The 26,699-nt window shown below is 45.6% G+C and overlaps 2 protein-coding genes across 11 annotated transcripts in view; one reads left to right on the forward strand and one right to left on the reverse strand.

The window, feature by feature from the left end:
• LOC121931065 (cyclic nucleotide-binding domain-containing protein 2-like) overlaps nucleotides 1-14,250 on the reverse strand; it is a 61,582-nt gene extending 47,332 nt beyond the window's left edge. For 3 of the 7 annotated variants that reach the window (XM_042468312.1, XM_042468313.1, XM_042468308.1), the window contains exon 1: nucleotides 12,367-12,491. The gene's annotated coding sequence lies outside the window, so the exon portion shown is untranslated. Of the gene's footprint in view, nucleotides 1-12,366; nucleotides 12,492-13,399; nucleotides 13,498-13,903 lie in introns of those variants that run through there. The other 4 variants (XM_042468314.1, XM_042468309.1, XM_042468311.1 and 1 more) reach the window with 3 other exon arrangements.
• Nucleotides 3,644-13,555, forward strand: EXOC1L (exocyst complex component 1 like). 4 transcript variants are annotated; one of them, XM_042468316.1, is made up of 3 exons: nucleotides 3,644-3,872; nucleotides 11,065-11,195; nucleotides 13,289-13,555. In XM_042468316.1, exons 1-3 carry the CDS (start codon nucleotides 3,752-3,754, stop codon nucleotides 13,553-13,555), a joined length of 519 nt encoding a protein of 172 aa, XP_042324250.1. In that variant the 5' UTR covers nucleotides 3,644-3,751. The 4 variants fall into 4 exon arrangements, with proteins under 4 accessions (XP_042324250.1, XP_042324252.1, XP_042324251.1 ...); XM_042468318.1 differs by lacking the exon at nucleotides 3,644-3,872 and adding an exon at nucleotides 10,068-10,202; XM_042468317.1 differs by lacking the exon at nucleotides 3,644-3,872 and adding an exon at nucleotides 10,481-10,615.
• Nucleotides 14,251-26,699: the final 12,449 nt, after the last annotated feature.

Raw genomic sequence — 26,699 nt, forward strand, 5'->3', positions numbered from 1 at the left:
GAAAGATGCCACCTTTTTACTTTTGGAATTTCCCAAAAGTAAAAGCTGCTGTTTTTCTCCGGTTTAACTTCAGTTTAACTTTGCATTATTTCATGTTAACAGCCACTTCGTGTGACTTCAGACATTTCTGGGTTTTCTCCAATTTAACTCTCCTTTAAATACTGCTTTCCCGCAGGATCTCGCTAGTGTGATAAACTCCAATGTCTCACCCTCTGCAATGTTAGAAATTTGAAGACTCAAGGAAAGTTTCATTGGGGAAGGGGCGGAATTTTTGTTTTGAGGGGCTATGTACTCACTCCTCCCACCCTTGTAGCTACACCCTGGGATGAAGCAGAGTAGGATTAGAGGCAACAAATTCACATGCACTGATGCCTTTAGGACACAAAAGGCTTTTAAACCACAATTAAAATCGGAGAATAGTGTCTATGAAAATACTTATCACATGGCATCGTCACTGATGTGACTGTGAAGCACTGTTAGAGATTCCCTTTTCATTGCTGGGAAAACCCCATCAATAAGCTCCCAATCACCCTGCTGCACAAGTGTGAAACATCACTGCTACAGCAGTTTCAATACTGGTACCCATGTGTTGTCAATGTCTCTGCTCTCCTTGTCCCCCCTCCCCTCACTATTCCCAGTCTGTTTTCCTTTTTTTTTTTTAATTCCATTAACATAACTCTGGAAAGGTGTTAAAAATAAAAATGAAAAACAAAAACAAACCCTGAAAGTCACATTGGATGGGGGATGTGGCAGGAAGGTGGGGTTAAGGAGGAGTGCAGAAGAGAGCATGAGGGACCATCAATGACAAAAACAGCATCTTTGCGCTATTGCAGCAGCATGCGATAATTGAATGTCCCCAGACTAGTATGTTTCCATTTTCCTTTCCTAATGCATTTGCAGCTTATGTGATAATGTCCACAGTTTATGCTCTTGTCTACAGGCTTCCAATGTATTTGGAAAAGCAAATAGGAAGCAGAGAACCAAAGGAGATTATTGCATTGTATTTAAAGCGACTTATCCCCAATGGGATACAGTTGTGTTTAAATTTAAAATGGGGTGTTATCACACTCAAATGCAGCTGGACGAGTGCCACCCAGATGCAGCCTGGATCACAGCTTGGAGCTTGTCATTTTTGAAAAGCCATAGGATAAGCACAGCTGGGATCCGGCTGCATACGGGTTGCACTCGCATGGCTGGCTGCATGTGATAACACTCGGCTGTATCCTGTCAGGGATAAGTTGCTTTAAATACGATGCGATAATCTCCAAGGAGAGGACACATCCATGTTTATAAGAAAATTATTTTTGATAAGATGCCTTGAATCCCAATTTAGAAAGAAAGGTAGAATACAAATCAGGTAAATAAAAGATTGAGTGTAATACATATTGAACTGAATTCTTCCCTAGTGCGGAACTCTTAAAAAGTTTTGAACCTGGTATTAAGCCACTTTCCACCTAGTTTTTATTCAAGTTGAACCTTGAGTAAGAACACAAGTCAAAAATATGTTGGACTTCATAATCTCTCCTTCCCTACCACCTCTTTTTGGCACACCTAGAAAGGCATGGGATTGTAAAAGAAAGACATTCAGACACTAATTCTCCATAAATTTCTGGATTTGGAATTAAAAAAAACCAAAACACCTGAAATGGAATTTTTCACATGGTACATGCAGTGCAAACCTGCTCATATTTACTTGGAAGTGATTTTTCAAATAAGATGAAGACACATGTAGAAAGGAAATGAGTCACTTCTGTTCTGGAGTGCACCCAAAGCCACTATCAGAACTAACCCAACCATGAGCCAAGTGAGAGATTATGGGCATAATGGTAGCCTAATGGCTCTTTTCAACTTGAAAAGCTGCTTGGGGGAAAGTTGATTTGACATATGCGAAAATTATTACCACTCCTCTCTTGCCTATATTTTTCTCTTCTCTAGTCACCCATTTTAAAAGCATCTTTTCAAAATGAAAAGGACTGAGAGACATTTGTTTAGATACCTGTTTTAACTTGCCCCTGAGTAAATGTCACTGTCTTCCTAGTAACTTTTCTCAGGGTGGCAACACTTTCACAATCCATTTTTCAGTACAAGATAGTAAGAGAAAGAGAGTTAAGTTTGAACTGAATGTGTGTTTCAGCCAATATAGTACAGGAGATACTTATAACTGAAGCATCTCTTTTGCAGATGGCCTAAGTGGCCACATGTTGCAAACAATTTCTGAGGGCAGGGGTCAGAAAAGAGAAAGCAATTCTCATAATGAGCAAAGAGATACTGTGGCGAAATTATTTAAAATCAATACTGAGTGCAGATGCTCTCTGCAGTCCTGACAGTGTCCACAAGGCTCAGTTGGTCAGCTCAAGGGAGCCGGCACATTTAGTATTTTTTCGCCTATTTTTCCCAATAGGACCCATTCCTCTAAAAATGAGACGGAAGTCTGTTGTATTAAATTTACCAGGGAGAAAATTAGTTTAGAGTTTGGAAGGGAACAAAGTTAGTGAAACAATTAAGGATGCATAAGAATTCAGAAAATTCAGTAGAACCGTTTATGTACATGATCCATGTAGAACTTTAATAATAATAATTAACATTATTATTTCTTACCCACCTCTCCCCATGGATCGAGGTGGGGAACAACAATAATGAAGAGCTAAACATCGGTTAAAATACACATCAATTTAAAATAACAAAGCTTTCAGCAAGAGTAAGTAAGATTCATTATTCCTCATAAATACAGTCAGCCCTTCTTATACACGGATTTTTTATAGTGTACATGGATTCAAGCATCCACGGTTTGAAAATGTTTTAAAAAAAAGAACAAATTTCAAATATCAAACCTTGATTTTCCATTTTTATAAGGGACATCCTTTTGCTATGTCATTATATTTAATGGGACTTAAGCATCCACGGATTTTGTTCTCCACAGGGGATCTTGGAACCAAACCACAGCGTATAACAAGGGTCCACTGTAAAATGAGTTCCAGCATTGGTATAATAGTGTTGTTTGTAGGTACAGCACTATATAAATAATAATAATAATAATAATAATAATAATAGTGGAATAAGATACTAGCAAAGAAAGAGTTACAAAGGAAGACCAGCTTTCCACAATATCATAGCATGGATGATGATTTCCCCGCCTTGTCTTTTCTGGTGACCTAAGAGTAGAGATCTGGATTTAATACGGAAGCTCTTTTAGAATTGGTGCATTGTTTGGAGCCAGAACTGGCTGGCTCTGCTTTCTGAAGTGATGCACGTAGACTTGTGGGAAAAGTTAAGTGTTCAGGAACAGCAAGCGCGTTGCAGACGAGGGCGGGTGAGGAGATGTAGCTTTTGCTCCTGTCTCTTCTTTCGCCAGTGGTAATATCCTTAATGGAAGATCATCCCAATCAATACCTTCAGGCAGCCGTTAACTGACTGGGATAATGGAATCAAAATGAGTTAGTGCAAATTACTGCTTTGGTATTAAAGATGCCTCTGTGTTATGATAGCCAGGGGGTTTCTAAGACCCATAGGAAAGAAACTCTCATCAAATCAGAAAAGTATGTCAGAGCAAATGAACCTCTTATGTTGGGCTGGACATTGAAGGGGGCTGATGTTGCTTCCCTTCTATCCAGCAAGTTGAGCAGCTAGAGGTAGGGGCCTGATTGTGGTGTTGCAGCACCAAAGTCCTGACTCCTGGATAGATCCAAAAAGGCAAACAAAAAAGAGGAGTGGAAACAAACCAGTAGCGTCAACTGTGACCTGAGCCAAGGCAATGTCATCACTGGTGAAGGAGGATCTCAACAAGAAGCTGTTCAGAACACTTGGGCAAAGCTTGTATGAGTTCATTGAAGTTGAGTGTTCGGGCCAAGACCGCTTCTACCTCTGTGCTTCAGGTAAACAGGACAGGGGCAATATACAGCTTCCAAATATCCATTCTGGTGTGGTGAAATGACTGAAAAAGTGAGTTGAGAGCTAGTTTCTGAATTCATTTTGGACACAGACTACGTAGTCTTGGGTAAGCCATGCTGTATTAGCCTTGGTTACTTATCTACTGACTGATCTACAGAAAGGGTTGTTATTTGTGTAATGTGTTAAACTCTGTGTGAAGTGTGTATAACAATCTAAAACCTTAATATAAATGTTAAGTATGTTGTGTTATCTGTTGAATATATGTAAGTTCCAACAAGCAGATTTTATTTCCAAGTAAAGCAGCGCATCTTGGAATTAATATCCACTGAAATCTATGAGATTTTCTGTAAAGTATATGTAACCAGCACCAGGTTTTTCATCTCTCAAGCATTTAGGAACAAGAAGCTATTTCCCCCTCAAGTAGTAAGGCAATTTAAAGTGAAATCTTGTGTATGTACCATCCTATGCATGCATGCATGCCTGAAGTAAATTGCACAGAATTCATTGGAGTTTACTTCCAAGTAAATATGTTTGGGCTTTGAGCTCTAATCTATACTACTTACTTCCCCCAGTGTCTGCTGTAGGAAGAAAATTTTAATATTGTGCCAGGGAAACTGACAACTTGTTTATCCAGTTCTGTCTGCAACATTAAATACAATAAGAGGTAATTCTTACTGAAATCATTTTTAGGTTAACACCTCTGCCTTATCAGGTGCCTCGAAACAGTCACACTAATATGTTTATAGGTGTCCTATGTCTTCCAGTAACTGGGAACATAAGTGGATTTATATGACTGATCTTTTTAGAGACAGAAAATAGAAAACTACAGTATACATATGTAGCTGTATTTTAAAAGACAGGGTATTTTGTTTTAACTCATTTGAACATACACAGAGCACATTGCTAAAGATTTTCAGATTTTGTGTGTTTTGACTAGATTTTTATTTTTTGATAACCATAGGAGAAAATTATTTTGTTTTTTGCTTTATATGTCAGTAAGGCTATATGTCTTACAAAATATCTCATGCACTTTTCCAAACTTTATTATTTTGTGGTTCAGAATTGATAAAAGTCACTCTTTTCACCACATAATAATTTATCGCTCTACGTTGATCACTTAATGGACTGTTTTGACAATTCAGCAGCTATCCAATCAGTAGAGGTTTTGTTTTAAGAGTATAAAATCTCTTATATCTGTTTTTTCTTCTTTTTTACATAATAAGCATCTGTACCACTAAGTATTTAGTTTTGTAGACAGATTACTTCTACATGTTTGCTTTTTAGAAACATTTTAGAGCTTTGGCTCAAGATTCCTACAGCATCATTATATGTCATTATTTTGTTTGAAACAGCTTATTTGCCATCTAACTATATATTATTAAAGAAATGTAGGTTGTATCTACACTATTGATTAACATACTTGGAAGAATAATTGTGATAAGTAATGAATGCAAGCTGTTAAATATATTGCTAAATATTTCTAAATGCAAGACCTTCAGAGGAGACAGATCCAGAGGGACATGGATTTCCCTGTAATAGTGATAGAAGCAAGGAGGAGAGGGGTAATAGAAGGACTCTGAGAAAGTCTACGAAAGCTCATGCTGCCAATTTCTTTCTTAGTCTCAATAGTGCTACAAGATCTCTATACATACTATTCATAGAGGTGATAGAGAAAAAATTTGTGGCATTTGGCCCTAGAGTTTTAGAAAAGATAAAATAGGGTCATTCTCAAAAATAAAGAATTAGGATGAACAATGAATTAACGGAAATGGAATTGGAATTTTTAAAATAGAAAAAGGAAAGCATAGTAAAGATCTGGGGGGGGGACCATTTCCCTCATTTTGGTTGGTGTTGTATGACTTTAAGTCATTCTTCACTTATGGCAACCCTAGAGTGAACCTATCACAGGGTTTTCTTGGCAAGATATGTTCAGAGGGGTTTTGCCTTTGCCTTCCTCTGAGGCTGAGAGAAGTTGACTAGTAGATTTATATAGATGAGCAGGAATTTTGACCCTTGGGTCCTAGAGTTCTAGTCCAGCACTCAAACCAATACACTACATTGGCTCTGATTTCCTTAATTACATGTAGCTACAAAACTGACATGAAATTGCTCTCTGTTCTGAGAAAATCCATTCCCAGAAATCTAGGTGTTTCTAGCTTCATTCAAGCACTTCCTTTGCTTTTTCTTAAAAGCCCATGTGTAAAGCCAGAAGAGCCTTCCTTCTTAAATATGTTTTCTTATTTCTCACCTGTATCCAACAGCTGGTTGCTGTAGTGTGAATCAAAATTTCAGAACCTATTACCATCCCCGAACCCCCCTTTGGGATTCAGATTTCTTTCTTTGCTTTCCATAAGGCTTTACCCTGGCATTAACTGTCCTATTAACTTAAAAGCGAGCTCAAATCAATTTATTTGTTTAACACCCAGATTATGCCAAGAATAACAATGTAATCATCTCTACTTCCACGCATTATATGAATGGAGATGACAATTTTATTTTCATGGCTGTTGCCAGTTTTCAAAGAAACATAGAGACTAGTTCCACACAATCAAAGGTATTTGGGATTACATCTTTTTCTACACTAGTCCCACTAGGATTTTGTATGTGCCTAAAGTAGTTTTTTGGGTGTTTGCCAGTATAATTCAGATTGTGGTGTGAAATGGCAGTTGTATTCTTATGTACTTGAAAATATATTCCACCATGATAAACTGGACTAATGTCTATGCAAGCATTCTAAGTGTCATCCATTGGTGTTCATACTGTGAAACAAAATGTAAGTAAAAACTATTCAACACAAAATCAGATTGTTTAACATAACATAACAAATACCCATTGAATGCACAGAAGACGTAGAGCCAGAAACTCAATGCTGACTTTGCAGATTCATCTGATTGTCACAGAGAGACTTTCTGAATATAATTCATAGGTATGCAACTCTCTCCATGCAATGTAAAGTCTTTGCATGAAAATTGCATGAAAGAGGCTATGCACTGTCAAGTGGCATATGTATTGCTGATTTTTTTTTTTTTACTGTTGCTTTAGTTATTCTTGATGATATTTTTAAAAACTGTATCAGTAGCACCAATTGAGTATCAAAACAGAAGGGACAATAACCACCTACATGCAAGTCTGCGTTTTAACACCATCCCAACCTTCATTGCCTACAGTTTACATTGATCAATGCCTGGTGACTGGATAACCTGTTTGCTGACCAGTTCTGTGCCCTAGTCCTCATACTGACATAACTTTGTGAGTTGCTCTTCCTCTCCTTCTTTCCACACTTCATTTGAGGGCACAGAAGGTACTCCTTAAGCAACGACTGGTACAGTATTGTTGGATAAAACATTTTCGGGAAAGCTTTCCTTTTTTCTTTTTTAGGCTGCATCTGCACTGCAGAAATAATGCAGTTTGACATCACTTTAACTGCCATGGCTCAATGCTATGGAATTCTAGGATTTGTAATTTTATGAGATATCTAGCCTTCTCTGTCAGAGAGCTCTGGTGCCACAACAAACTATAAATCCCAGGATCCCATAGGATGGAGCCATGACAGTTAAAGTGGTGTTATTTCTGCAGTGTGGATGCAGCCAAAATTGGCTTATTTTTCATGTCACAGCCATTCTGTTTGGATTCTGATTGCCCAAATGTCAAACTGCATTAATTCTGTAGTATCACTGCAGCCTTAGGCTCAGATTGGACCATGAATTGTTTAGATTGATAGTGATGGGGTTGTTTTGTTTTTTGCTTGATCTTTGGTTTGTGATTTTTTAAAAATGTAACACATATCAGATTGGATCCAGATTTAGTGTTGGTCCACTGAAATCAATGGGGGTTAAGAGTAACCCATATCCCATTGATTTCAATAGGTCTACTGATATTCACTTTGAATGAAAGGGTGTTCTCTAAGGAAACGGTGAAAATAACTGGCAAACTGTAATAAATGCCATTTTCCAAAGAACAAAGTTATATGAGCATTATATTACAATTTGTGCTGAAAGAGAACATCATACTTGTTGTGGTGTAACTTTTTAATTACTTGATAGTAACAAAGATGTGGCTTCATTAAACATTAGAGGAGAGATCTCACATGGTTCAAGCACTGAATCATGCTGTGCTGCTGCCTCATGCTCTGCTGTGAGTGTTAAGGATAAGGGATGGAAGGAGAATGTGTTTTCTGTCCCAGGCCAGTGGCTTGTAGTATTTGGATGGGCTTGTCTTTCTTTTGGTAACTGCACATTTATTGAAAGTTTGAGAAACAGGAAAATACAGAGTTAATTTCCAAAAAATCAAACTATAATGGCAATGAGCTACTGGGGTGGTGGGCTTGAAACTTTAACTAATTCCCTTTTCAAAGCGGCTTCCTATACTCTGGCTGTAAGGCTGCATATACACAGCAGAAATAATCCAGGTTGACACCATTTTAACTCCCATGGCTCAATGCTATGTAATTTTGGAAACTGTAGTTTTGTGAAATATTTAGTCTTCTTTGTCAGAGAGCTCTGGTGCCACAACAAACTACCATTCCCAGAATTCCCTAGCATTGAACCATGGCAGTTAAAGTGGTGCCAACCTGGATTATTTCTGCACTGTGTGGATGCAGCCTGAACATTGATGAATTCTGGCTCCAGTCAATAGCAAAGAGATATTGCTTTAAATCCTATTGTTACACCAAACTAGAGCAGACCCATTGAATCAATGGAATTTAATAATGTGTTGACTCGCCATTTTGTGATTGATTCACTGGGTTTACTTTAGGTGGGACTAGCAGATTTCAACCTCCCCCATACAACAAGAAAACACAGACTTACATTTTTTCCTGTTACATACCAAGAACCTCCAGAAAACTATGACTTACTAATACCTGACTGTTGTTGGTTTTTGGAATCCTCTTTACCACACAATGCAAGGCCACTCCTTCATTAAAAAACTACACTTTAATATAAACTTCAGCAGCAATAAAAGTTTATTTGGAGAAGAAATGCTTTACATGGTCAATCTCTGACTATTGCTCTCATACAAAAAAATGTGACTTTAATGATTTCCAGATTAGGAATGTGTTTGTCCAATTTGGTTCCTTCTATTTCATGCACATCTCTCAGAAGTGAGCCAAACCACAACAATGACATTACAAATCCTTCATTGGCCATAGAATACCTATCCTCAACCTCAGTCAAGCACACTGAGCAATATGGAAGTTTAACCTAGAATAATATGAGCTAAGAGAAGGTAAATAATATAACAGATAAAGTAAAAGCAAAACAATACACAATTTCTCTGAGAATGGGTATGTATACTCAAAAGTACACAATCAATGAATGTAGCTGAACTGAAGGTATGGTTCATTGCATTTTCACACTGTATTCAAATTAATGTAGAAGGGCAGCATTTAACATTGAAGTTATTTCCTACAAATTGTTGCCTTATGTTTCTGAGGAGGAGCAAATGAATGAATGGTCTTCATACTATTGGTTGTGATTCCAAAGGTGGATTTAAAAAAAACCCAAAATATTTTGTTCTGTTGGAGAATAAGATTCCACAGACATATCAGGGTCTTTTACCTCCTGCCCCATGTAAAATATTATTACGGTAAAACAAGAGAACATGAAATATTTAATGTATTCTGATAGCACGATGTTCAGCATTCATAGAGTTCACTGTGTCACCTGGTTAACAAAGAGCTAGTAGCTGTACAAATTCCAAAGAGTGGGGAGGACATAAAATCCACACAATTTGGGGGGATTTTCAAAATAATAGCTGTAACAACACAATAAAAATCAGGATAAAAAAAATATAATAGTGCCAGCTTCCACCATCTTTCCATCATGAGGGCACATGAGCTTCTTGTATGGATCTCTGCAGTATTTCCCCTCCAAAACACAGAAGTTAGCTAATAAGCAAGTGTAAATGTTGTTCTGAATTTTGGAGTTGTTAAATGAGAGAGATAATTTGCCTAGTGCAAATACTTTAAAAAGATTGTGTAACCAAGCTGAAATGATATGATTTTTTTTTTGTTTAATTATGGTTTTTGTATTACAGTACAGTACTCATAGGCTATTAAACTACTAGGTTTAAACGCCTAGGTCAGTAGTATCTCAATCAACAGTCTTTTCAATTTAGGGGATGAGCAGACAGAGAGGAGAAACCAGGTTGATCTTGTTTTTATCCAAACAAGTTGGTAACCACACTATCCTCACAGCCCACTCCCAAGGCGGGCCAAAACCGAGGGGCAGTCCACACCACGCTGTATCAAGCGACACCTCTTGGTGTGTGTTTTTTCCACCTTCTTTCCATGTACACTCGGCAAAAACTTTATGGTGAGTAATGGCGCCAGTGGCTGCATCTCACCAGGCCCAGTGGGCATGCTCTAGACTGCTTCTGTAGGCCACCTGGCCTTCCAACATGCTCACACTCGTGTCATGCTGTTTATATGCCAATGCCATAATGTGCACTTTCCACATTAGAGTGGAGCACCATTTCAGCCTTGTGTATTGTATAAACAACTGAGCCTTGAAACGGGGTGAAACTACTTTCTTTTGTCAGTGTGGACAGTTTGGACAGGCTCTTAGTGCTATTTTGAGTAACAGAACCAGAAAGAGCTTCGTGAATTTTAAACATGGTGCAGAGTAGAGTTATTCAAAGGAGTAGTCCATGGACCAGTGCCAGTTCACAGGCTGCCAGTCTCTGAAGAGTTTCCAGGAAAAAAATCTGTATCTAATGGGCTACAGAGGTGGTTTTGCCAGTTCCTCCCTCTGAAATATACCCTAGAGCATCTGGTATTCATAGGCGGTTTCCCATCCAAGTACTAACCAGGGCTGCCCTGTTTAGCTTTCAAAATTAAATGGATTCTGGTGCTTTTAGGGTTTTTAGGCCTGCTTTCTTGTCTCATCTCGAATATCTTTCCACCAACAGGCAAAGGCTTTCTCATGCTGATAAGCTTTTTAGTGCTGGAACTATAGTACTGCTGAAGCAGACTTAATGCAATGGTAGCTGTTGTTTGCCTTCTTATTGGAGTGTTTTTGCCCCCAGGTTTTAGTGTCTTAATTAAAATGTTGTTGTTTTATTTGTATTTTAGTATAAAGATAGAATATGTATTTAATTACAAGAGCAATAGTCAGAGATTGACTATGTAATGTGTTATGCACGTAAACCATTTTGTTATGTTTTTTTGTCTTGCAGTGACAAAAGGCGAAGAAGTGCAAATATCAATGGTAAAACACTTTAGAATAGGTCTTGATGAGAAATATGAAATCTCTGAAAAATGGTTTCTTGATGATTTGGAGATGATTGATGGGAAAGAGGCTGATGCTGTAAGTCTTGCTTTTTTATTGTAAGGCATGCTTGCTCTGTACAGTATTTTGTGATGTTACAGCTGTGTTCACGACTAATGTAAGAAGTTATGTTAAAACAGCATCACAGAATTTCAGGTTCAATATTTCACATGATCTCCATACTCATGCCCATTTAGCCATACATACACAGATATGAGGTACAGAGAGTAAGCACTTTTCAACCCCATATGTGGTCTCTCTGATCATGTTTGAACCAGGCAAACGTCACACACATTTACAGAGTCACTTCTGGATTTGTATGAAAGGGCCACAACTATTTTACTCTTCTTACACACTTGCTTTGACTGAAGCCTCAATTTCTACAAGAGTGAACCTGCCACATATAATCTCTCTTATCTTTACTTTTAATGGAGGTCAAGAGGGTCATGCAGCTTCAATGTCAATATTTTTAAAAAACTAGATAAGTCTCAAACATTCTTGGCAACAGGTGTTGTTCCAAACCAAGCATTACTCCCACCTCACTTTAATATAAGTGCACATTTTGAGAGCAAATTGGATAGTTATCTACTCAAATATTTGTTTTACCAAATATCCTGCTGATTTCAGTGGAAGGTGGTGATCCCCCCCAACTTTTGAAGATATGAACCATTTGTCAATATTAAAATGATGCAGGTTTTTTAAAACAGATTACCATAATATATTTTGGCTTAATAAATAATTAATCCACAAGGAGATTACAAAGAGTTCTGAATGCAACAGGGACAAAAATGATCAACTGTTTCATCCCTGCAAGTGAAGATAAATAATGTCCACGTTTTTCTCTCCACTGTGGAGAAAATGAACATTTCTGCTCACTTTTAATCTGATATTCACACATTCCAAAGTGTTTCAGGACATTATTTTGCACATAATAAATAAATAAATAAACAAACAAACAAACTTTATTCTTATACCCGGCCTTTCTGCTGCAGCAATCAAGGTGGCTTACATGACTAGAATATATTGGAATAGTACATACTCTCAATAAATAAATTGACTCCCCCCCTTTTTAAAAAAAAAAACAGGATTAAACACAATACAGTTTAAAAATTTAACCTGTTAAAATGATAGTGATTTTCTAGTAGAGGCAGTGGTTGCATAAAGTAAGGAGAATATAGAAATTAAATTGCACTATTCTGGGAAGGCCTACCGAGAGAGATCCATCTTCACAGTTTTTTTTGAAGCTGTCTGGGCTGGTTATTTGATGGATCTCCTCTGGCAAGGCATTCCATAGTCTGGGAGCAGCAGTGGAAAACATCCTCTGGGAGGTTGCCATTAGTCTGGTTTTTATAGGTTGCAATAAATTCCTCCCAGAGAACCTGAGGGTGCAGGGCGGATTGTACGGAATAGGCAATCCTTTATATAGGTTGCATGCATGTAAGTTTCCCCCACAATAAGAATCATGGAGGGTGTGTGTGTGCAAAAAGCACTGATACCAGGTAGCAATCTGGCACACACAAAAAATCTTGTCCCAAAAATATATTGAATGAACATACACACAAGCAATCTTGGACCAAAGTAATAATATTGAAATCCCATCAGTCTCACACATACAAAAATCCCACATAGCTACCTAGAAATAGTGGCCAGGAGTCTGCATTGTCACCCATACCTACAATAACAGAATTCCATGGGCACAGTTACATCTGACAATGCCACCCCCAAAATCCCACTGAATCAGATAAACAGCATTCATTTTCCAAGGCACCACTGATTGAAGGGCTGGGAAATTATCTAATAACTACTGGACCTGATGCCAGCTAATGCTTTTAGCACAAATGAACATTTTTAAATAATTGTTACACAATAAATCCATGCATATTTCTACACAGAATAATTTCCCAAAAACTTTAGAATGTGTAAATGCTGGAGGAAAACTACAAAATTCTTGTCAATTTGTTATTCATCCTGACCAAGTTTCCCAATTATTGAGAAATCCTTTTTCATCCAAGAAACAAATAACTGTAAATACTCTTTCATTGCTAGCATGCAGCTCAAAAATGGCTTTAGAGGCTATCGTAGAAGCCATCATTATTCTTTTAAAATGTTTATTTTGCATTCTTTCTTTTTAGGATAATCCATGGTTTGATATGCATTTCAAGCAAGTCTACAGTTGGGAAGCTTACAGCTGTGCCTCTAAATATGCTTTTGCACGAACTTTAAACAGGTTGAATGAGATGTACCTTCACAAGGACCTTAAGATTGTGAACTTTGATTTCACCTACATCAATGATGAGGCACTCTGGTCATCCAGCAATGGGGACTGCGTAGTACTTATGAGGATCTGCTTCTATGCATCCAACCTTTTGTGTCTGTCTCTTTGCCCATTGCCTGTGTGATTGTTATCATTTTCTTCACTTTTGGATAAAATTTACAGTTAACATTTTACACATAATAAATAGACATTCAGTACTGTGTCAGGGTTTCTATTTTTCATAACGGTGACATTTTTTAAAAAAACAAACAATTTCCTCAGAAATGTACTCTGGGCAATATGTATGTGTTTAAATATTTAAAATATCAAATAGATTCCTAAGTGCTAATTTCACCATAATAATGCGCGTATTCAGGCTGTAATACCATATTCACCTACCTGGGAATAAGTCCCATTAAGCTACAATTTATTTTGCACAGTCAGTCTCAAAGGTGCTGTAAAATCCCTTTGCACATGGATATTCCAGACTTACCACAGCTATGTCTCTGAATTCCAAGCTAAGTGGAATTTACCTCTGAGCGTACATATATAAGGTTATGTTTTAAGACTATACCTAAATATTCCTTGGGTTAAGACTCACAAATGTATATTTTAAACCAGTGTAACTGTTCTGACTTTTTGCAAAGAATACTGGGAATTGTCATTTGACACAAGGTGATCTTTGGAAGGTGTTTGTCCTCACATCCTCATTTGCTGTTGTGCAGAGAATAAATTACAGTGGGGTCAAAAGAGCAAAACCAAGGTTTATTGTGTATTTTCGTACAATATTTTTGGTTTGAGCACACCCTGGGCTTTCTGGAATGCACACTTCTGGTTTTGGGACTGACTGCAACAGGCCCAGAGAATGTTTGAACACCCAGGTGAAACACGGCCCTTGATCAACATAAAAAAGGTTATCTGTCTGTCTGTGAATGTGAACAGTTGTGTTTCGTCTTGCAATTGATAGACTGAAAGCATGACTGTTGAACTATGTTCAGTTTTTCATGTTGCAAAGTATATATTTTAGACTGTGATAACGATGGAGAGCTACATTTCCCATCATGCAACTCTCCCTGGTCGCACGGCCTACATTTCCCATCATGCAGCTTTCCTTAGTCGCGCAGCCTACAATTCCCATCATGCAATTCCCCTTAAGTGCCCGGCCCACAATTCCCATCATGCAACTCCCCTTAAGGGCCCGCCACCAATTCCCTCATCACTCCCCGTGTCCCCCCCACATTCCCTCTCCTCCTCCCTTAAGCGCCCCGCCTACATTCCCCAGTCATGCAACTCTCCTTAGTCCACGCAGCCCTACAATTTCCATCATGCAGCTCTCCTTAGTCGTGCGGCCTACAATTTCCATCAGTCAGCTCTCCCGCTAAGCGCCCGGCCTACAATTCCCATCATGCAGCTCGCTCTTAGTCACGCGGCCTAACAATTCCCATCACGCGCTCTCCTTAGTCCGTGCTGAGCGGCCCTACAATTCCTCCCCTCATGGCGCGTATCCTTAGTTTGCGCGACCTACAGTTTTCCCATCATTCAGCTCCCCTTAAGTGCTTTGCCTACACGTTCCCATCAGTGCAGCTCCTTCCTTAGTCCACGGCTGCCCGTACAATTCCCATCACGCAGCTCTTCCTTAGTCGTGCGGCCCTACAATTCCCATCATTCACTCTCCGCCGTAGTCATCGCGGACGACAATTCTCCATCATTTCAGCGCTCTCGTAGTTGCACGGCCAACATTCCCTCGATGCAGCTCCCTTAGTCCACGCGGAATACAATTCCCCATTAATGCATTGCTTCTTAAGTGCCTTGCCTACAATTCCCATCATGCCAGCTCTCCTTAGTTGCGCGGCCTACATTTCCATCATGCAGCTCCCCGTTAGCGCCCGGCCTACATTCCCATCATGCAGCTCTCCTTAGTCACCGGACTACAATTCCCATCACACGCGCTCCTTAGTCCCGTGCGGCCTACATTCTCCATCATGCGCTCCCCTTAAGCGCCCGGCCCCTGCAATTCCATTGCCCATCATGCAACTCTCTCCCCCTAGTCCACGCAGCTACATTTCCCATCAGGCACCCCCTTAAGCGCCCGGCCACAATTCCCATCTTGCGCTCTCCTTACTCGCGCGGCCCCTACAATTCCCATCATTCCAGCTCTCCCTTAGTCGGCGCGGCATACAATTCCCATTATGCAATCCCCTTAATGCCCTTGCCTACAAATTCCCATCATGCAGCCTCCTTAGTTGCGTGGCCTACATTCCCATCAGTGCAGCTCCCCTTAAGTCCCTTCTACAACTTCCATCAGGCAGCTCCCTACATTCGCGGCCTACAATTCCCATCACCAGCGCTCCTTAGTCGCGCGCCTACAATTCCCACATCACCTCCTTATCACGCGATACAATTCCCATTATGCAATTCTCTAAGTGCCTTGCCTACAATCCATCATGCATCTGCCTAGTTCGCGCCTACATCTTCCATCATCGCTCCCTTAAGCGCCCGGCCTACCATTCCCATCATGCAGCTTCTCCTTAGTCACACGGACTACAATCCCATCACACAGCTCTCCCTTAGTCGTGGCGGCCTACAATTTCCATCATGCAGCTCTCCTTAGTCGTGCGGCCTACATTTCCCATCAGGCAGCTCGCCTAAGCACCCGGCCTACAATTCCCATCATGCAGCTCTCCTTAGTCGCGCGGCCTACAATTCCCATCATTCAGCTCTCCTCTCTTAGTCGCGCGGCATACAATTCCCATTATGCAACTCCCCTTAATGGCCTTGCCTACAATCCCATCATGCAGCTCTCCTTAGTTGCTGGCCTACATTTCCCATCAGGCAGCTCCCCTTAAGTGCCCTGCCGCACAATTCCCATCATCAACTCTCCTTAGTCCGCGCCGACAATCCCATCAGTTCGCCTCTCCTAGGCGCCGGCATACAATTCCATATCACTCACTCCCCTTAAGTGCCTTGCCTACAATTCCCATCATGTAGCTCTCCTTAGTTGTGTGGCCTACATTTCCCATCATGCAGCTCCCCTTAAGTGCCCGGCCTACAATTTCCGCATCATGCAGCTCTCCTTATCACGTGCCTACAATTCCCATCACGCAGCGCTCCTTAGTCGTGCGGCCTACAATTTTCCATCATGCACTCTCCTTAAGCGCCCGACCTACAATTCTCCCATCACGCAGCGTCTCCTTAGTCACGCGCCTACAATTCCCATCACGCAGCGCTCCTTAGTCTGCGGCCTACAATTTCCATCATGCAGATCTCCTTAAGCGCCCGGCCTACAATTCCCATCATGCAGCTCTCCTTAGTCACACGCCTACAATTAGGTTTGCCATAACCCGGTTGCAAACCGGGTTTTTTCGCCTTGGTTTTGGCTGCACCTGCCCGGTCACGGCACGGGTGCAGCAAAAACCGGGAAAAGCCCGGTTTGCAGCGGGTTGCTGGGCAACCCTGGGGCCTCGCTGCCCTCCTCCTCCCCACTGCGCATGGCCGCGCGGAGGAAGAGGAGGGCACGAGGCCTGGGGCGGAGAGGCTGCAGGGAGGCGGCGCCTCCTGGCGCGCAGCCGCGACAACCCCCCGCAGCCTCCATCCAGCCTCGCGCCTTCCTCCGCGGCCTCTGCTGGGGCCGGGGAAGGAAGGGAGGCCTCGGCGCTCGCCCGAGGCCTGGCCCTTCCTCCGCGGCCTCCGCGGGGGCCGGGGAAGGAAGGGAGGCCCTCGCGCTCGCCCGAGCCTGGCCCTTCCTCCGCGGCCCTCCGCGCGGGGCCGGGGAAGGAAGGGAGGCCTCGGCGCTGCCCGAGGCCTGGCCCTTCCTCCGCGGCCTCCGCTGGGCCGGGGAAAGGAGGGAGCCTCGGCGCTCGCCCGAGGCCCTGGCCTTCCTCCGCGGCCTCCGCTGGGGCCGGGGAAGGAAGGGAGGCCTCGGCGCTCGCACCGAGGCCTGGCCCTTCCCCTACCCGGCGGCCTCCCGCTGGGCCAGGGAAGGAAGGGAGGCCTCGGCGCTCGCCGAGGCCTGGCCTTCCTCCGCGGGGCCGGGGAAGGAAGGGAGGCCTGGGGCGCTGCTCGCCCGAGGCCTCGCGCCTTCCTCCCGCGGCCTCTGCGGGGCCCGGGGAAGGAAGCGAGGCCTGGGCGCTGCTCGCCCCGAGGCCTCGCGCCTTCCTCCGCGCCTCCGCTGGGGCCGGGAAGGAAGGGAGGCCTCGGCGCTCGCCCGAGGCCTCGCGCCTTCCTCCGCGGCCCTCCGCTGGGGCCCGGGAAGAAGGGGAGGCCTCGGCGCCGCCACGAGGCCTGGCCCTGTCCTCCGCGGGGCCCGGGGAGGAAGGGAGGCCTCGGCGCTGCCCGAGGCCGGGCGCCTTCCTCCGAGGCCTCCGCGGGGAAATGATGTACAAAATTTTCAAATGTAGAACACATATTTTTCTGTGTCCTACATTTGAAATTTTGTCCTACATTTTCCCGTTTTTGAGGTCCGGAGTTATGGCAACCCTACCTACAATTTCCATCAGCAGCTCCCCTTAAGGCCCGGCCTACAATTCCCATCACACACTCTCCTTAGTCGTGCGGCCTAACCTTTCCATCATGCAACTCCCCTTAACACCCAGCCTAAAATTCCCATCATGCAACCTTTCTCTAGTCACGCAGCCTACAATTCCCATCATGCAGCTCTCCTTAGTCGCGCGGACTACAATTCCCATCATTCGCTCTCCGTAGCACATGGCATACAATTCCCATAGGCAACTCCTTAAGTGCCTTGCTTACAATTCCCAGCATAGCTCGCTTAGTTGCGCGCCTACAATTCCCATCATGCAGCTCTCCTAGTCCGCGCGGCCTACAATTCCCATCATGGCAGCCTCCTTAGTCACGTGGATACAATTCCCATTATGCAAGTCTTCTTAGTGCTTGCCTACAATTTCCCATCATGCAGCTTCTCCTTAGTTGCGTGGCCTACATTTCCAATCATGCAGCTCCCTTAAGCGCCCGGCCTACAATTCCCATCATGCAGCTCTCCGTAGTCCCAACACGGACTACAATTCCCATCACACAGCTCCTTAGTCGTGCGGCCAACAATTTCCAGCAGCAAGCTCTCCTTAGTAGTGCGCCTACATTTCCCATCAGCAGCTCGCCTTAAGCGCCCGGCCCCTACAATTCCTCATTCAAACTCTCCTTAGTCGCCCGGCCTACAATTCCATCATTCAGCTCTCCTTAGTCGCACGGCCTACAATTCCCATCATTCACTCTCCTTATAGTCGCGCGCTACATTGCCCATTAGGTAACTCCCCTTAAGTGCCTTGCCTACAATTCCCATCATGCAGCTCCCTTATGCGGCGGCCTACAATTCCCATCATGCAGCCTCCTTAGTTTGTGGCGGCCTACATTTCCCATCATGCAGCTCCCCTTAATTGCCCGCCACATTCCCCATCATGTCAGCTCTCCTTAGTCATCGCGGCCTACAATTCCCATCACGCACGCTCGCTTAGTCGTGCGGCCTACATTTCCATCATGCAGCTCTCCGTTAAGCGCCCAGCCTACAATTCCCATCACGCATCTCTCCTTAGTCACGCGCCTAACAATTCCCATCATGCAGCTCTCCTTAGGCGGAGCGGCCTACAATTTCCATCATGCAGCTCTCCTTAGCGGCCGGCCTACAATTCCCATCATGTGCAGCTCCCCTAACGGCCCTGCCTACAATTCCCACATGCAGCTCTCCTAGTCACGCGGCCTACATTCCATCACGCAGCTCCCTTAGTCGTGCGGCCTACAATTCCCTCATGCAGCTATCCTAGTGAGACGGCCTACATTTCCCATCATGCAGCCCCCTTAAGTCTTTGCCTACACTTCACACATGCAGCTCCCTTTGTCGCGCGGCCTACAATTCCCATCACGCAGCTCTCTTAGTCGTGCGCCTACAATTCCATCATGCAGCTCTCCTTAGTTGCGCGGCCTAACACATTTCCCCATCATGCAGCTCCCCTTAAGTGCCTTGCCTACAATTCCCATCATGCAGCTCTCCTTATTGCGCGGCCTACAATTCCCATCATGCAGCTCTCCTTAGTTGTGCGGCCTACATTTCCCATCATGGCAGCTCCCCTTAAGTGCCCGGCCTACAATTTCCCATCATGCAGCTCTCCTTAGTCACGCGGCCTACAATTCCCATCACAACAGCCACAGCTCTCCTTAAGCGTGCGGCCTACAATTCCATCATGCAGCTTCCTAAGCCGCCGTGCTACAATGCCCAGCATGCAGCTCCCCTTAAGTGTGCCCGGCCTACAATTCCCTCATGCAGCTCTCCTTAGTCACGCGCCTACAATTCCCATCACACAGCTCTCCTAGTCCGCGGCCTACAATTCCCATCATCAGCCTCCTTTGTCCGCGCGCGCCTAACAATTCCCATCACGCAGCTCTCAGCTTAGTCCTTGCGGCATCACAATTCCCATCAGGCAGCTTCTCCTTAGTTGCGCGACCTACATTTTCCCAGCATCGCGCTTCGTCCGTAGTCGGCCCGTCGGCCGCATCAATTCCTTCCCATCATGGCAGGCTCTCCCTTATTTGCCCTCGTCCTACTTTCCCAGTCATGCAGCTCCCCTTAAGTGCCCTTGCCTACAATCCTCCCATCATGGGCGGCCGCTCGCCTTATCCACACGGACTACAATTCCCATCATGCAGCTTGTCCGTACTGCGCGCGTACAAGTCCCATCTGCAATTCTTGGTACTGCCTACGTCGCACAGCGCTAACATTGCTCCCATCAATTCAGCTTCTGCTTAGTTGCTGAGCAGCCTACACATTCCCATCATGCAGCTCTACTTTAGTTGCGCGGCCCGTACATACCCTCATACAACTCCCTAAGTGCCTTGCCTACAATTCCCATCCATGCAGTTCCCCGTAGTCCACACGGCCTAACAATTCCCATCATCGCTGCTCCCCTTAGTCCGCACGGCCTAAGAGAGAAAGGAGAAAAAAAAGAAGAACATTTCCCATCATGCAAGCTTTCCTTAGCTTGCGGCCGTACAATTCCCATCATGAGCTCCCCTTAAGTCCCTATTGGCCTCAATTCCCCATCATGCAATTCCTGCCTCATCGCAACAGCCTTCTTTCCCATCATGCAGCTCTGTCCTTAGTCGCACGGACCTACATTTCCCAATCAGGCACCTCTCTGTTAATCACACTCGCCTACAATTTCCATCATGCAGCTTCTCCTTAAGCGTCCAAACCTACAATTTCCCATCATGCTACTCCTCCTTAGTTGCCCGGCCTATACTTCCCATCTGCAACTCTGCTTTCCACGGACCTTACATTTCCCCATCATGTCAGCTCTTACTTAGTCACGGTGGCCTACAATTACCATCATGCCAATTTGCCCTTAAGTGCCCTTGCCTACAATACCCTCAGCAGCAGCTCCCTTAAAACGCACCGGCTACACAATTCCCATCATTCACCGGACTTTATTGTGCGCCTACTTTCCCATCATGCAGCTCCCCTTAAGTGCGACTTCGGCCTACACATTTCCCATCATTCAACCTCTGCTTAGTTGCCGCGGCCTACAATTCCCATCAGTGCAGTTCCCCTTATCGCACCCTACAATTCCCATCATGCAGCTCCTACTTAGTCCGCGCGCGCCTACAAATACCCATCATGCAGTTCTCCCACTTAGTCGCACGTTGCCTACAATTCCATCATGCCACGTCTACTTAGTACCCGCGCGGCCTACAATACCCATCATACAACCTCCCCTTAATTGCCTTGCCCTACAATTTCCCATCATGCCGCGGCTCTCCCCTTAGTCGCGTGCCTAGACAATTCCCATCAGGCAATTTCTGCCTCATCGCACAGCCTACATTTCCCCATCATCAAGCTCCCCATCCTAAGTCCATGCGCCTAACAATTCCCATTCACGCAAGCTCTCCTTAGTTTTGTGCGGCCTACAGTCCTCCATCCATGCAGCAGTCTCCTTAGTTTGCGGCGGGCCTACCCCTTTCCATCAGCAGCTCCCCTTAAGGGTGCACTTGCCTGCAATTTCCCATCATCGCTCTCCTTTGTCGCGCGGGGCCTACATTCCCAAGTCATGCAGCTCTCCTTTGTCGCCAGGCCTACAATTCCCATCATGCAGAGCTCTCGCTTATCCGCTCGGCCTGCACTTCCCATCATGCAACCGCTGCGTCTTAGTCGCGCGGCCTACAATTTTTTTCCCATCATGCAGCTTCCGCCTTAATGCCCGGCCTACAATTCCCATCATGCCGATCTCCTTAGTCGTCAACGCCTACATTCCCATCATGCAGCGTCTCCTTAGTCCGCGCAGCCTACAATTCCCAAAACATGCAGTTCCTTTAGTCCAACGCAGCCTACCAATTCCCATCAATGGCAACTCTCCCAAAGTCGCCCAGCCGTACAATTTCCCATCATACCCCTCCCTTTAGTCACCTGGCCCTACAAGTTCCCATCATGCACGCTCCCTTTAGTCCGCGTGTTCCTACAATTCCCATCATGCAGCTCTCTTAGTCGCACGGCCTACAATTCCCTCATGCAGCTTCTCCTTAGAGTTTGCGTGTCCTACAATTTCCATCATGCAGCTCCCCTTAAGCGCCCGTGCCCTACAATGCCCATCATGCAGCCTCTCCTTAGACTCCCACACGGAACTACAAGTACGCCCATGCACAACAGCTTCTCCTTATTCGTGGCGGCCTACAATTTCCACCTCCGCATGCAGCTCTCCGTTAGTAGTGCGGCCTACAGTTTCCCATCAGGCAGCTCGTCCTTAACGCGCCCGGCCCTACAATTCCCCATCATTCACTCGCCTCTAGTCCGCCCGGCCGTACAATTCCCATCAGTTCACAGCTCTCCTTAGTCGCACCGGCCTAACATTCCCGCCATCTCAACTCTCCTTATCCGCAGCGGCATACAATTCCAATTATGTAACTCCCCGTAAGTGCCTTGCCTACAATTCCCAGCATGCAAGCTCTCCTTAGTAGTTGTTGCCGGCCTACAATTCCCATCATGCAGCTTCTCCTTAGTGTGTGTCGGCCTACAGTTCCCATCATGCAGCTCCCCTTAAGTGTGCCCGGCCTAACAATTCCCATCTGCAAGCTCTCCTTAGTCACGGCGGCTCTACAATTCCATCCACGCAGCGCTCCTGTAGTCCCGTGCGCCCTAACAATTTTCCATCATGTCACAGCTCGCCTTAAGCGCCCGGCCGTACATTCCCATCACGCAGCTCTCCTTAGTCACGCGGCCTACATCCCTCGCAGCTCTCCCTTAGTCACGTCGGCCTACAATTCTCCATCAATGCAGCGCTCCTTAGTCCGTCCGGGGCCTAAACAATTACATCCATCAGTGCAGCTCTCCGCTTAAGCGCCGCTGCCTACATTTCCCATCAGTGCACTCTCCTTACGTGCCCGCCTACAACTTCCCTCACCAGCAGCTCTCCTTAGTCACGTCGGCCTACAATTCCCATTCACTGCAGCTCTCCTTTAGTCGTGCGGACCTACAATTTTCCCAGCATGCAGCTTATCCTTAGTAGAGTGGGGCGGCCTACATTTCCCATCATGCAGCTCCTCTTAGTGCTTTGCCTAACACTTCCGCAGTCATGCAGCTCTCCTTTGTTCGCGCGGCCTACAATTCCACCTCACACGCCTCTCTCCTTAGTCGTGCGGCCTATCAATTCCCATCAGGTCAGCTCTCCTTAGTTTGCGCGCGCACTACATTTCCCATCAATGCATCTCCCCTTAAGTGCCTTGCCTACAATTTTCCCATCATGCAGCTCTCCTTATTGCGCGGCCTACAATTACCCATCATGCAGCTTCTTCCTTAGTTGTGCGGACCTACATTTCCCATCATGGCAGCTCCACTTAAGTGCCCGGCCTACAATTTCCCCATCATGCAAGCTCTCCTTAGTCCACGCGGCCTTAGCAATTTGTCCCATCAACACAGCTCTTCCTTAGTCGTGCGGCCTACAAGTTTCCATCATGCAGCTCTCTCTTAAGCCCGGGCCTACAAGTATCCCATCATGCCATGCGGCATCCCTTAAGTGCCCCGGCCTACAATTCCACAATCCATGCGAGCTCTCCTTAGTTCCACGCGCCTACATTCCCATCACACAAGCTCTCCTTAGTCACGCGGCCTACAATTCCCATCATGCAGCTCTCCTTTGTCGCGCGGCCTACAATTCCCATCAACGCACTCTCCTTAGGTCCTTGCGGCCTACAATTCCCATCATGGCAAGCTCTCCTTAGTTGAGCGACCTACATTTTCCCCATCATGCAGCTCCCCCTTAAGTGGCCTTGCCTAAATTCCCATCTCATGCAGCTCTCCTTAGTCACACGGACTACAATTCCCAGCATCGCAGCTCTTCTTAGCTGCGCGGCGTACAATTCCCCATCATGCAATTCTGCCTCCGGTCGCACGCCTACATTGTCCCAGTCATTCAGCGCTCTGCTTAGTTGCGCAGCCTACAATTCCCATCATGCAGCTCTACTTTAGGTTGCTCGGGCCTACAATACCCCTCAGTACAACTCCCCGTTGCTCTTGCCTACAATTCCCATCAGTGCATTCCTTTCCCCTTAGTCACACGGCCGCTACAATTCCCATCATGCTGCTCCCCCTTAAGGTCGCCACGGCCTACATTTCCCATCATGGCAGCTTTCCCCTTGCTGTGCGCTTGCGTACAATTTACCACATCTATGCAGCTCCCCTTAGTCCCGCGTGGCCTAACATTCCCCATCAATGCCAATTCCGTGCCTCAGTCGCACAGCCTTGCAATTTTCCATCATGCAGCGCTCTCTTAGTCCCCGCACGGCCTACATTTCCCAGTCATGCACCTCTCCTTTAGTCACCTCGCCTACAATGTTCCAATCATGCAGCGTCTCCTTAGCTCCAACCGTACCAAATTCCCATCATGCTACTCTCCCTTAGTTCCCGGCCTATACTTACCCTCATCACTCTGCTTAGTCCTCACGGCCTACATTTTCCCCATCAGTTTCAGCTCTACTTAGTCCGTGGCCTACAATGTCCCCACTCATGCATTGGCCCTTAAGTGGCCTTGCCTACAAGTACCCAGTCAGTGTGCAGCTCCCCTTAAACGCCCGGCCCTACATTCCCATCATTCAGCTCTTACTTAGTTGTGCGGCCTGACAGTCTTCCATCTGATCACGCGCTTCCCCTTAGTTCTCGGCCCTACATTTCCCATCTATTCAACTCTGCTTAGTTTTGCGCGGCCTACAATTCCCATCATGGTGGCAGTTCCCCTGTAGTTCGCACGGCCTACAATTCCTCCCATCATGCACTCACTTTTAGTAGTCGCGCGCCTACAAATACCCATCATGCAGTTCCACTCTTAGTCGCAACGCCTACATTCCCCATCATGCAACTCGTACTTATTCCCGCGGCGGCCTACAATACCCCATCATACAACTCCACTTAATGCCTTGCCCTACAATTCCCATCATGCAGCTCCCCTTATTCGTCGTGGCCTACTACAAGTTCCCTCAATGCATTCTGCCTCATCGCACAGCCTACATTTCCCATCATGCAGCTCTCCTCCTTAGTCATTGCGGCCTACAATTTTCCCATCACCAGCTCTCCTGTATTGTGGCGGCCTACAATTCCCATCATGCAGCCTCTCCTTAGTTGCGCGGCCTACATACCGTTCCCCATCATGCAGCTCCCCTTAAGTGCCTGTGCCTACAATTCCCTCATCAGCTCTCTCCTTTGTCGCGCGGCCTACAATTCCCATCATGCAGCTCGTCCTGTGTGTCGCCAGGACTCTACAAACCAATTCCCATCATGCAGCTCCTCACTTATCCCTCGCTCGGACCTGCACTTCCCCCATCATGGCAACTCTGCTTAGTCCCGCGCGGCCTACATTCCCTCATCATGCAGCTCCCCTTAAGTGCCCGCATACCTACATTCCCATCAGGCCGATCTCCTTAGTCCACGGCCTACAATTCCCATCATGCAGCTCGTCCTTAGTCGCGCAGCCTACAATTCCCCAACATGGCAGTTCTTCCCTTTAGTCACGCTCAGCCTACAATTCCCATCATGCAACTCTCCCAAGGCGCCCAGTCCGTACATACTTCCCATCATACACCCTCCCTGTTAGTCACCTGGCCTACAATTCACCATCAATGCAGCTCCCTTTAGGTCGCGTGTTCTACAATTCCCATCATGCCCAGCTCTCCTTAGTCGCACGGCCTACATTCCCATCATGCAGCTCTCCTATGTTGCACGGCCTATACAATGCCACATCATGTCGCTCGTCCTTAGTCCGCGCGGCCTACAATTCCCCATCATGCAGCGCTCAGCTTAATGCCCTTGCACTAACAATTCACCATCATGCAGCTCTCCGTCGTCGCGCGCGCTAACAGTTTCCCATCAATGCACGCTCTCCATCGTCGTATGGCCGCGTGAACTAAAGGAGAGCTGCATGAGTGGGAAGTTGTAGGCAAAGCACTTAAGGGGCCTTGCATGATGGGATGGTAGGCCCGCGGACTAAGGAGAGCGGCATGATGGGAAATGTAGGCCAGGCACGTAAAGGGACTGCATGATGGGAATGGTAAGCCGCGTGACAAGGAGAGCGGCATGATGGGAAATGTAGGCCAGGCTTAAATAGAGCTGCATGATGGATTGTAGGCCTAAGACTAAGGAGAGTTGCATGATGGGAATTGTAGGCCGCAACTAAGGAGAGCTGCTCATGGGAATTGTAGGCTGTGGGACTAAGCAAGCTGAATGATGGGAAGTGTAGGCCGGACGACTACGGCGAGCTTGCATGATGGGACTTGTAGGCCACACGACTAAGGGGAGCTGCATGATGGGAAGGTAGGCGTGGAGAGGGAGAGCTGCATGATGGGAATTGTAGGCCATGCGACTAGAGGGAGTTGCAGGATGGGAATGTAGGCCACATGACTAGGAGGAGCCTGCATGATGGGAATGTGCCATGCGACGAAACAGATGAATAGCTGCAGGCCTGCGACTAAGGGAGCTGATGATGGGAATTGTAGGCCGCGACTAAGGAGAGCATGATAGGAAGTGTAGGCGTGCGAAGGAGAGTGCATGATGGGAATTGTAGGCCTGGCGACTAAGGAAAGTTGCATTATGGCAATTGTAAACTGCACGACAAGGGAGAGTTGCATGTGGAAATGTAGGCCGCGCAAGTAAGGAGAGTTGCATGATGGGAAATGAAGGCTAATGACTAAGGAGAGGTGCATGATGGGAATTGTAGACCATGTGACAAAGGAGAGGTGCATCATGGGAATGTAGGCCGCTGACTAAGCGGAGCTGAATGTGGAATGGGAGCCGGACGACTGAGAAA

The sequence above is a fragment of the Sceloporus undulatus genome, chromosome 5 (assembly GCF_019175285.1).
Source record: "Sceloporus undulatus isolate JIND9_A2432 ecotype Alabama chromosome 5, SceUnd_v1.1, whole genome shotgun sequence".
Lineage (NCBI taxonomy): Eukaryota > Metazoa > Chordata > Lepidosauria > Squamata > Phrynosomatidae > Sceloporus > Sceloporus undulatus.